At 40.7% G+C, this 12,663-nt stretch overlaps 2 protein-coding genes across 2 annotated transcripts; both read right to left on the bottom strand.

The window, feature by feature from the left end:
• Window positions 1–6,521: 6,521 nt before the first annotated feature.
• Window positions 6,522–7,732, bottom strand: LOC106969339 (olfactory receptor 8S1-like). Its single transcript, XM_015065849.3, has one exon. It carries the CDS (start codon window positions 7,629–7,631, stop codon window positions 6,693–6,695), a length of 939 nt encoding a protein of 312 aa, XP_014921335.2. The 5' UTR covers window positions 7,632–7,732; the 3' UTR covers window positions 6,522–6,692.
• A 3,714-nt stretch (window positions 7,733–11,446) lies between these two features.
• Window positions 11,447–12,390, bottom strand: LOC106969340 (olfactory receptor 8S1-like). The gene has a single exon (XM_015065850.2). The coding sequence runs from the start codon at window positions 12,388–12,390 to the stop codon at window positions 11,455–11,457; it is 936 nt and encodes a 311-aa protein (XP_014921336.2). The 3' UTR covers window positions 11,447–11,454.
• Between the last annotated feature and the right edge of the window lie 273 nt (window positions 12,391–12,663).

Below are 12,663 nucleotides of genomic sequence, written 5' to 3'. Positions count from 1 at the left end.
CTGTGAGAATAAAGATACTAATATTTTTCTTTGAGATAAAATCCATGTACCATAAAATTAACCATTTTAAAGCACACAATTCTGACTAAGTCTCAATAGTTAATTTTTGCTTTTGTTTCCCTTGCTTGAGGAGACATATCTACTAAGAAGTTGCTATGGTCCATGTCAAAGAGGTTACTGCCTATGTTCTCCTTTAGGATTTTAATGGTTTTCTGTCTCATATTTAGGTCTTTAATCCATTTTGAATTTTTTTGTGTGTGTGGTGTAAGAAAGTGGTCCGGTTTCATTCTTCTGGATGTTGCTGTCCAGTTTTCCCAACATCATTTGTTGAGTAGACTGTCTTTTTCCCAGGGGATATTCTTTCCTTCTTTGTCAAACCTTAAATGACCATATAGCTGTGGGTTCATTTCTGGGTTTTATGTTCTATTCCGTTGATCTCTGTGTCTATTTTTATGCCGGCCCCATACTGTTTTGATCACTACAGCTTTGTAGTATAGCTTGAAGTCCTGAGCTTTGATGCATGTAGCTATGCTTCCCTTTTTCAAGGTTGCTTTGGCTATTTGGGGTCTTTTGTGGTTCCATACAAATTTTAGGATTCTAACTCTGTGAAAAATGCTGTTGGTATTTTGATAGGGATTGCATTAAATGTGTAGATTGCTTTGGATATTTTAACAATATTTGTTCTTCTGATCCATCAGCATGGAATGTCTTTCCATTTCTTTGTGTCATCTTCAATTTCTGTCATCACTGTTTTACAGTTTTCAGAGTATAGGTCTTTCACCACTTTGTTTAGGTTTATTCCTAGGTATCGTATTGTTGTTGGTGCAATTGTAAATGGGATAGATTTCTTAATTTCTCTTTCTGCTGCTTCATTATTGGTGTATAGAAATGCAACACATTTCTGTACATTGATTTTGTATCTGCGACTTTACTGTACTTGTGTATCAGTTCTAGCATTTTTTTGGTGGAGTCTTTCAGGTTTTCTATATAGAGTATCATGTCATCTGCAAATAGTGAAATTTTCCCTTCTTCTTTGCCAATTTGGATGTATTTATTTCTTTTTGTTGTCTGATTGCTGTGGTTAGGACTTCCAGTGTTATGTTAAGTAACAGTGGTGAGAGTAGACATCCCTATCTTTTTCCTGACTATAGAGGAAAAGCTCTTGGTTTTTCCCTGTTGAGGATGGTATTAGCTGTGAGTTTTTCATATATGGCTTTTATTAGGTTGAGGTATGTTCCCTCTAACCCTATTTTGTTGAGGGTTTTTAAATTTTTTTTTCAATGTTTATTTATTTTTGGGACAGAGAGAGACAGAGCATGAACGGGGGAGGGGCAGAGAGAGGGAGACACAGAATCCGAAACAGGCTCCAGGCTCCGAGCCATCAGCCCAGAGCCTGACGCGGGCTCGAGCTCACGGACCGCGAGATCGTGACCTGGCTGAAGTCGGACGCTTAACCGACTGCGCCACCCAGGCGCCCCTGTTGAGGGTTTTTAAAATCATGAATGTATATTGTACTTTGTCAAATGCTTTTTCTGTATCTATTGAAAAAATCATATGGTTCTTTTCTTTTATTAATGTGGTGTATCACACTGATTGGTTTGGAGATAAAAAGCTATTGCGCAGTGAAGGAAGCAATCAATGAAACTAAAAGGCAACCTTTGGAATGGGAGAAGATAATTGCAAACAGCATACCTGGTAAAGGATGAGTATCCAAAATCTATAAAGAATTTATCAAACTCAACACCTCAAAAATGAATAATCCAGTTAAAAATGGGCAGAATACACAAATAGACATTTTTCAAAGACATATAGATGGCCAACAGGCGCATGAAAAGATATGCAACATCACTGATCATCAGGGAAATATGAATCATCTGGGAAATATGAGTCAAAATCACAATATTACCTCATACCTGTCAGAATGGCTAAAATCAGCAACACAAGAAGTATCAGGTGTTAGCGAGGATGTGGAGAAAGGGGGACCCTCCTATGCTGTTGGTTGGAATGCAAACTGGTGTAGCCACTCTGGAAACAGTATGGAGTTTCCTCAAAACTTTAAAAATAGAAATACTCTATGACCCAGCAATTAAACTACTAGGTATTTGCCCAAAGAATATAAAACTACTGAGGTGCCTGAGTGTCTCAGTATGTTGAGTATTCAGCTTGGCTTAGGTCATGATCTCGTGGTTCGTGAGTTTGAGTCCCACATCAGGCTGCTGCTGTCAGTGTGGAGCCCACGTTGGATCCTCTGTCCTTTTCTCTCTCCGCTCCTCTCCTGCTCATGCTCTTTCTCAAAAGTAAATAAATATTTTTATTTTATTTATTAATTTTTTTAATGTTTATTTATTTTTGAAAGAGAGGAGAGAGAGAGAGAGAGAGAGAGAGAGAGAGAAACAGAGCATGAGCAGGGGAGGGGCAGAGAGAGAGAGGGAGACACAGAATCTGAAGCAGGCTCCGGGCTCTGAGCTGTCAGCACAGGGCCTGACATGGGGCTTGAACCCACGAACTATGATATCATGACCTGAGCCGAAGTCGGAAGCTCAACGGACTGAGCCACCTAGGTGCAATAGATATTTTTTTTAAAAAAGATAATAAAAATACTAATTCAAAGGGGTACATACTCCCCAGATGTTTACAGCAGCATTATCTACAATAGCCAAATTATGGAAAGAGCCCAAATGTCCATCACATGATGAATGGGTAAAGAAGATGTGATAAACATATACAATGAATATTACCCATACGAAAGAATGAAATCTTGCCATTTGCAATGATATGGATGGAGCTAGAGAGTATAATGTTAAGAGAAATAAGTCAGCCAGAGGAAGACACATACCATATGATTTTACTCATATATGGAATTTAAGAGATAAATGAGCAAAGAGACAAAAAAAAAAAAAAAAGAGAGAAAGAGAGAGAGGCAAACCAAGAAACAGATCTTAACTATAGAGAACAAACTGATGGTTACCAGAAGGGAGGTGGAAGGGGGCACGGGTGGAGGGTGATGTATGGAAGTGTTGAATCACTATTTGTACACCTGAAACTAGTATTACACTATATGTTAACTCACTGGAATTTAAATAACAACTTAAAAAATACATAAAGTACACAATTCAGTGCCATTTAGTACATTCACAATGCTGTGTACCCACCACCGCTATCTAGAGCCAAAAGACTTTCATCAGCTCAAAAGAAAACCCTGTACACATTAAGAAGTAACTCTCCATTCTTCCCTCCTTTACATTCTCAGGCACCTACCAATCTGCTTTCTGTCTCTAGAGTTGCTGATTCTGCTGCAATATCAGAATAAAATAGGGAGTGAATTTTTCTAGTTTATTGAAATTTATTGCCGAATTACCTATGTCATCATTTCAGTTCTACATTCCAGTGTATGCCTTGTCAGAAGGTGTATTTGGTCTCTAAAGCCGTAACCTGAGAAAAGTATTAGTTAGGGACCAAATCTGAAAACTCCCATCTTAGGCCAAAGGGCATAGAATCCCTTACTGAGGTAAGCAGCAGCATATGTTAGCAATTTTAGACACATCACAGTGGAGTCCCCAAACCAGGGCTCTGGTGATAACTTCCTATGGATGAAAAGAAGCAAGTCACAACAATACATATATCCTAATTCTATTTATATAAAGTTCAGAAACAGGCAAAAGTAAATTATATAAAGAAAACCAAAGGAAATGATTAAAAAATTCAGAGGAGTAGTCAGTTTTGGGGAGTGAAGGAGAGGTAGTAAAATGAATAATTTCTTTAAAAAATTGTAGTTTTTGAGAGAGAGAGAGCACACACAGACACACACACACACACACACACACACACAAGTGCTGGGGAGGGATGGAGAAAGAGAGAGGGAATCTTAAGCAGGCTCCACTTCCAGCATGGAGCCTGATGCAGGGCTCCATCTAACAACCATGAGATCTCGACCTGAGCCTAAATCAAGAGTTGGATGCTCAATCGACTGAGCCACCCAGGAGCCCCTAGAATGAATAATTTCTTAAGCTGAGTAGTGGGTATGTGTGTATTCATTTCATAATCATTCTTTAACTGGTACATATATGTTTTATACATTTTTTAGTAAGTGTGATATTTTTTATAAAGATAAAGTGATAAAAGTAATAGAATAGATTGCAAAGGTGTTAAGTAAAAGCAAAGAACATGATGAAATCAGGGTAAAATTGACAAACTCCTCATGAACTGTCACACTGCAAGGCTCCCTCCCTCTCTGGCATATTTGCTGCCTTTTTTGTCACCCGTCTTAGAGGAAGAAACTTCAGGCATGCTTAGGAAATGGTGTTCCTGGGAAATTAATATTGAAAATTTTCCCATAAATTCAACCTTTTAACACTAAGCACTCAGGTGTATAATAGGATCATTACTAGTTATTTATGCCTCTTGGGAAGGCCAAAACACAGGCAGAATCTCCCGAATTTCTGCAGGCCGGAAATACAAAAACCCTTGAGGGAATGGTAAGAAGAGCTTCTCTGAGGCCTAGAGAGGATCCTGTCGCTGATCAGGCAGTATAGTAAGCAATGGTGTAGCACTCTGGGCATCAAAGTTCAAGGTCATTGCCCCTCCAAAGGAGAAACTGCTGAGCCTTTAGATTTGAAGGGATGTCTTCACGCAGTTATGATTTCATGTCTTTCATTTATTCTAAAGGGAATTTGACTGAGTCTCTTGGTATCTTTCCGTGACAATTACTATCATTCTGTGACGTTTGCGCACTGACTATAACCAGCCTTCTTCTCAGGTGCAGTGCCGTAAACTTCCCTTCACCATAGAAAGCTTGACCTTGGAGGGTTCACTGATGCTTCACCTTAGGTCAGAGAATCCAAAGAAGGCCTTGAATATTCTGTTGTTTGTGGAGAGAGATAATGTATTTGGAGTTTTCTGGAGTATCAGATGAGAAGAGGCCCTTACTGTGAGTTATCAATGGCTAGATGAGGATGAAAAGCCTGTATAACTGACAACTGGGACAAAGTGAGTTTATGAAAGTAGCTTGAGAAAAATGTAAGCTAATACTAAGTGAATTCAATAGTTTGTACTTACTTTTCCCCTTTTTTCTCAACTACAATGAATTAGAGAATAGTAAAATATAGATTAAACAAATCAGAAGCAGGGGTGCCGGGGTAGCTCAGTCGGTTCAGAGTCAGACTCTTGACTTTAGCTCAGGTCATGATTTCGCGGTTCGTGAGCTTGAGCCCCGTGTTGGACTCTGTGCTGACAGCTCAGAGCCTGAAGCCTGCTTCAGATTCTGTGTCTCCCTCTCCCTGCCCCTTCCCCCACTTGCACTCTGTCTCTCTCTCTCTCAAAAATAAGTAAACCCTAAAAAAATTTTAAAAAAATGAGAAGCAATGTGAGAATGGGTTTGTTTGTTTATTTATTCATTTACTTATTTATTTATTTAGAGAGCACACACACACACGTGTATGTGCAAGTTAGGGAGGGGCAGAGAGAGAGAGAGCGGGAGAGAGATATTCTTAGGCAAGCTCCACGTCCAACAAGAGAGCCTGACGTGGGGCTCAATCTCACAACTGTGACATCATGACCTGAGCTGAAATCAAGAGTTGGATGCTTAACTGACTGAGCCACACAGGCGCCCCTGGGTTTATATTTTATAGATAAAAATGAATTAGTTGGAGGTGATGCAGTACCTTAAATCCAGCAAACCACTGGTCCCTAAACAGTAACCAATTGTTTGACAGCCGAAAGATGAGAGGCAAGGACAATTTCAGAATTCACTTGTGATGAGATCAAAACCAGATTATTTGTCTAAAGCTCATAGCCTGTACTCTACAAGCAAAAGAACACAGATAAGGTCAGCTTATTATAGAAAATACAAGTCTGAGTGAAGGCTAGGTGAGAAGTGATGTTCCTAGAGACATAGAGCCTCCTTGCAGCCTCTCTCACTGGAGATCTGGCCATCACTCCACACATACATAAAAGTTCTTGGAAATTTTAAGAGTCTGAGCTCTGCCTCAATATGATTATTGTTTCTCTGCAGAACTTTCAGCCTTTCATGTGTGTCTCCTGTGGTCACCCAGTTGGAAGTCTTTATCTTTCTCACCGTTTACCCTTATCTATGACTTTTCTCTTTTATAGATCCAGGGCCCTACATTCTTCTCAGATGTGTATGCCCAAAACTCAATAAAACATAATGACAGATGGGGCGCCTGGGTGGCTCAGTCGGTTGAGCGTCCAACTTCAGCTCAGGTCACGATCTCACGGTTCTGAGTTCGAGTCCCGCATCAGGCTCTGGGCTGATGGCTCGGAGCCTAGAGCCTGTTTCAGATTCTGTGTCTCCCTCTCTCTCTGCCCCTCCCCCATTCATGCTCTGTCTCTCTCTGTCTCAAAAAATAAATAAACATTAAAAAAAAATAATGACAGATCAATGAAACTAATGACTTTTCCAAATGAAAGCCTAAGGTGAAATGTTTTAGAATGAGAAAAGTGAACCAATATGTTCATCACAAAACTTTCTTATTATTTAATAATTTGTTTGCCTTGAAAAGAAATTGGACCATCCTTCCTATAATTACTTTGTGTCATTATCACATGCACTTCTAATTTAGGTTGCGGCATCTGACATTGTAAGTAGTTAGGAGTACAGCTTACTATTGTAAACTCACTTAATATCCTTTTGTATGCAGATATGTTCCAGTTCTCCACCATGCTCTGTTTTCATTTCAGCACCTGATATGTTGCAAATACTTTTCCAAAGTTCTTGCCAGAGCTGCCTTCACCTCCTTGTTCTTCAGGCTATAGATGAGAGGATTCAGCATGGGAGTGACTACAGTATACTGCACAGAAAAGATCAGCTCAAGGGGCGCACCTGAATTTGGCATTAGATGGCGGAGCAAACCTGAGCCATAGTAAAGGGTCACTGCGATGAGGTGGGAGGAGCAGGTGGAAAAGGCCTTACTTCTGCCTAAGGTGGAGCTGATGCTCAGGATGGTGGCGATTATACGGGTGTAGGATAAGAAGACCAAAAGGAAGGTTCCGAGTCCATGTAGAAGAGTGGAGCAGAGCAAGGCAATGAGGTTGCTGGAGATATCGGAACAGGACAGTGAGAGGAGAGAGTGCATTTCACAGCTGTAGTGGGGGATGATTTGGGCCTTGCAGAAGACCATCTTCACAGCTAGGAAGATGTTGATGAGTGCATCCAGAAAGCCCAGTCCCCACGAGCCCCACACAAGCTGCATATACAGCTGTTTACTCATGATCTGTCCATACAGCAGAGGGTGGCAGATGGCAGCATAGCGGTCATAGGCCATTGCAGAAAGCAGACAGGCTTCAGTTCCTGCAGCAACAAACACAAAGAAGACTTGAGCAAGGCAGCCCTCTACTGATATTGTTTTCTTTTGAGACAGAAGGTTCTCCAGCATCTTGGGCACAGTGACCGAAGAGAAGCAGATATCGACAAAAGAGAGGTGACTCAGGAAGAAGTACATGGGTGTGTGCAGGTGAAAATCAATCCTGATCACCAGCAGCAGCATCAGGTTCCCCATGATGGTCAGCAGGTAAATCCCCAGGAAGAGCACAAAGAGTGCAGCCTGGACGTGGGGATTGGCAGAGAGCCCGAGGAGGATAAACTCCGTGATGGTGCTGTAGTTCCCCAAGTCCATTTACAAAGGCCTTTCCCTAGAAATAATACAAAACACCACAGGAGCCAAAGGTCTATTATCCCCCAAGGAATTTTCTAATTGCATTCGTTCTCTTTTCGTATCACTATTGCCCAGTGAACAGTTTTGTTTTCTATTATAACCTGGGTTTTGTGCAGCCACTTAGAACAAAAAGATGATTAAGGTATGGTCCTTGTTCTTAGTATTCTCCATGGAAGAACACGGACATGAAAACAATGAATGCTACAATTAATGAAATGGGAGCTGAAACTGATTTAGTGAGGGTCAATAATGATAGTTCTCTGAGCGAATTTGACAAAACTTTTAAGAAAGTGTATGATTAGTATGTTTCTCACATATATTTAGTTTGCCTAAAAAATACAGTCAAAGTCTCAAGACTGAAAAATCAGCTCAGTTCATGGGTAGTTAAAACATGGGTAGTGCTGAAAAGTTGATGCCTTAGGGAATAAGTGAGCATCACAGAGCAGTGGCTAAACATGTGGGCTCCTGCATTAAACTAAGATCAAATCCCAGGTCCACCACTAATTAGCTATGATTTTATGTACAAGATACATAACGCTCTTACTTCAATATCCTTGCATATTAATAGAAGATAATAACAGTACCACAGAGGGTTTTTAGGATATGAAATTATATGAAAATAATAATTTAATTCCATTAAATATGATATTATATACAAAGCTCTTCAAAAGCATCTATTCTGTGCTGCTGCTGCTTCTACTTCTCCTCCTCCTCCTCCTTCTTCTTCCCATTATTTGGGATTTTAAGTCTAGGCAAAAGTCACCTATATTCTTACATCGGTAAAGCACTATCAAAGACCAAAGTTGTTGCTGCTGATGCTACAGTCATCGTTACTACTTTACACGCCTTTATCAAGAGAAATGCAAGAGATCACATTGAAACCATTGCCAGCAGCTTCCCTCCTCTGCTCATCACCTCCACTGGAAGGCAAGTTAGAAGTTTAGAATTATTTTGGTGTTGAGCCTGTCTCCACTTGGCAATTACTGCGGTGCCTTCACTCAGAAAGGAGGGCATGTAATTGCCAATAGGCATAGCTGCAGGACTGCAGAGATGATGACAAGGGGGAGATAAAGTGTTTGGGATTCTGTGTAGACCTCAGGGCCCACCTTACGAGCATTACTAGGATGGGTGTGTATCCCAAAACAGGCTGGATCTCAAGAAAATTAAGAGAGGAAAGCTTGAAAGGGTTTCATGCCAGGGAATACTTGAATGGGTATCCTGGCCAGAGCAGCAGCTGCGAGAGAGGACTCTGCCCAGTGCTATGCATTCTGGACTTCTCTCCCAGGAAGTACAGGAAAAAAAATGGGGGATGCGTTCTGTAGGACTAGCTTCTGTTGGAAACACCCACTGTTGCTACTCTCTGCCTGCAGAAGGAAGGCTCCACCCACTAACTTTTCTCGGTTCATACTCAGGGGCCTGTTTTAAAACAGGAGTAGAACATCAAATCCTTTATATTCGTCTGTTGTGACTTTCATCCTGAGACATTGTCCTCACTCTTCATACTCCGAATTTCTCCTTCATGGCCAGATGTGCTCATGTCCCTTGCTGTGTTTCTCGAAGGCTTTATGTCTGAATTACAACAATTCTCTATTTGCATAAATATCAGTATTTACCAATGAGTTCTGGCTTTGACCTTCTACCCTGAAGTCTGACCTTGGGTTACCCATAGGATTTAGTAGGGGGTGGCCCAGCCAGTTCCTTGTCCTGACCATTCCCAGTAAATCCAGAGCTCAGCCAAGGGAAAGTTCTGATTCCTTACTTGTTAACTCCTTAGCCAGAAACCCAGCCTCAAAATCCTTCCCATACCCCAAACACACATTACCTGTATATCCTGTTCGATAAGGTAATTTGCTCTTCAACTTGGCTGCAGGACTTTTATTTAGATTCATTTAGTGAGAAGGATGATGGCCTGGAGAAAGTGGCTTCTGTCTGGTGTCATGATAAAATTTATAAAATCCTATTGATGATGAAATGCTTTACTGAATTCTAACAATAAATTTATATAGCCAAGGGAAGTTCCTTCTTTCAAAGAATCTCACATACTCTTAGTTTTTCTTGTTTCTAACATCATGTCTCAGTTACACAAAGCATTGTTTGGGTTTAATGAGTTCACAGAGCAGCCATGTGTAGACAACTGGTTGGTTTTGATTCCTCAGCAGGGCGACAGCGTTTATAATTCTATGGTCATAACCTGAAGTCACATTTAGTAGTAAAAGGCTTTTGTTGACACTGATTTTATAAGGATGAGTGGGGATCACTTAGGTGTGGCCTTTGGAACATCTAGGTGATGCAATGACCTTTAATCATTAATTCTAAATTCTTCTGAGTCTAGTGGGAGTCGAAAGTAGAAAGAGTAGCCAGAGGGGTATTTGCCTGGCTCCCCAAGCAGGAAAAGAGTAGTTTTCAAATGACACTCTCAGGTCTTCTCAGGTCAGTCTCTTTGGGACTTCTTAGGCAAATTCAAGTCCAGTCAAATTTGGTGTGTAAAAGTGATTTGTTGATCAAAAGGTAAAAAGACTAAAAAAGTTCACATGCACAGTTGTTTGCCTAAACTCCATCCAAATCCATTTGCTTTAGAATGCATTTAGAATCCTATACAGGGCCCTGCTACAGTTTGCATACTCCCATTTGGGAGTATTTAGGGAAGCATTTGTGTAAAAGTTAATTATAGTCTTTAGTATGAATAGTCTGTTACACAAATCAAAATTTCCATTTATTTATTTACAATAAACTATTAGGTTTTCAGTCAAACTAGACTGTTCTAGCATAATATTCCCCCTCCCCCCACTGTTACTTATCAAATAAATGAGCAAAGGAAACACAATTCAAGGATATATGGAATAATCAAGAACACCTTTTTTAAAAGAATGTTTCCTTTTTTTGTTAATCTATATTTGTTTTTAAGTATTTTGTTTTTAATTATTGTTATGATCAGAACATTTATTCACACATGTATCTCAGAAATTATACATATAAGAGTATGCATATTTAAGGCTTCTATGGGGCGCCTGGGTGGCTCAGTCAGTTAAGCGGCCGACTTCGGCTCAGGTCATAATCTCACGGCCCTGTGAGTTCGAGCCCCGCGTCAGGCTCTGTGCTGACAGCTCAGAGCCTGGAGCCCGTTTCAGATTCTGTGTCTCCCTCTCTCTCTGCCCCTCCCCTGTTCATGCTCTGTCTCTCTCTGTCTCAAAAATAAATAAACGTTAAAAAAAAATTAAAAAAAAAAAGGCTTCTATGGAAAGATTATAGCAAGAAACAACAGGGATTTTGAGGGTTTATTTGAGTCTGTCCTCTGCCCCAGTATATGAACTTACTTTCTTCAGCATCTTTAGTTCCTCTCCAAGGGCCACTCAGTTGAACTTCATTATTCTCCTGCCACATAGTTGAAGTCTACTTCTGGTTTTACTCAACCATCCAGAACCTTCACTTAAGAGTAAAGTATGCCTTTCATTGACTTTTCTTAAACCCAGTTACTAATTATGATTAAAGACACATATATTTTACTAATAAGATCAAAGTAAATATTTGAGGAGTACTGAGAAGAATGAATCAACACTTTCATGACCTCATTTTCTGAATTGAGACAGTTATTTAATCCATTGTTTCCTTCTATTTAGACTAAAGTTAATACCTAATATTTTTGTTTTCATTTCTTATGCACTGCTTACTTATCTCATGACATCTGACATAGTATAGACCTAGAAAGTTTTTATTAAGGTCAACTCACACAATGTATGGCTGGTATATTATTCTTATTTTTTTATTATCTACTAGCTTTTCTTTTTCACCTGGAACATGGCAAATACGTTCCCAGTGTCCTTCTCACAGCTGCCTTCACCTCCTTGTTCTTCAGGCTGTAGATGAGAGGATTCAGCATGGGGGTGATCATACCATACTGCACAGAGAAGATCAACTCAAGGGGGGATCCTGAGGTTGGCATGAGATAGCGGAGAAAACCTGATCCATAAAAGAAGATCACTGCTATGAGGTGGGAGGAGCAGGTGGAGAAGGCCTTGCTTCTGCCTGAGGTGGAGCTGATGTGCAGGATGGTGGAGACAATGCAGCCATAGGATGAGATGATTGGGAAGAAGGTCCCAAGTCCATGAAGCAGGGTGGAGCAGAGCAGCACTAGGAGGTTGGTAGAAACATCAGAGCAGGACAGAGGAAAGAGAGAGGGCACCTCACAGCTGTAGTGGTTGATGGTATGGCTCTCACAGAAGTCCAAGTTGGCAGCAAGGAGGATGTTAATAAGTGCATTCAAAAAACTCAAGCCCCATGAGCCCAATACAAGTTGCACACACAGCTGTTTTCTCATCATCTGTCCAGAGAGCAGAGGGTGGCAGATGGCAGCATAGCGGTCATAGGCCATCACTGAGAGCAGAAAAGCTTCAGTCCCTGCGGTGATAAACACAAAGAAACCTTGAGCCAGGCAGCCCCTTACTGAGATAGTTTTTATCTCCGATAGGAGGTCTTTCAACATCCTGGGCACAGTAGCTGAAGATAAACAAAAGTCCAGGAAAGAGAGATGACTGAGGAAAAAGTACATGGGTGTGTGGAGGTGAGAGTCAGCCCTGATCACCAGCAGCAGCAGCAGGTTCCCCATGATGGTCAGAAGGTAAATATTCAGGAACAACACAAAAAACAGAGCCTGGATGTGGGGGTTGACAGACAGCCCGAGGAGGAAGAATTCAGTGATGGTGCTGCGGTTCCCCAAGGCCATTTACAAAGCCCGTTCCCTAAAAATTATATGAAAAATCATGGCAGTGAAGTTTCTTCTATCCTTCAATCAGATTTTGCATTGCATTGATTCTCTCTTCTTATCACTATTAATTGGCAAATAAATGTTCAGCTTCTACACTAGGCCACTAGTTTTATGTTGGTCACTTTCAATGTAATGGGGAGCAAGGCATAGTTTCTCTCATTTTAAAGATCGTGCTTCAGGGAGATACATTTGCAAAGACAGGCAACTAGAAACCATGGTGATGGTGCGATG

Source organism: Acinonyx jubatus, chromosome B4 (assembly GCF_027475565.1).
Source record: "Acinonyx jubatus isolate Ajub_Pintada_27869175 chromosome B4, VMU_Ajub_asm_v1.0, whole genome shotgun sequence".
Taxonomy (NCBI): domain Eukaryota; kingdom Metazoa; phylum Chordata; class Mammalia; order Carnivora; family Felidae; genus Acinonyx; species Acinonyx jubatus.
This window is presented reverse-complemented; position numbering and strand designations above follow the sequence as displayed.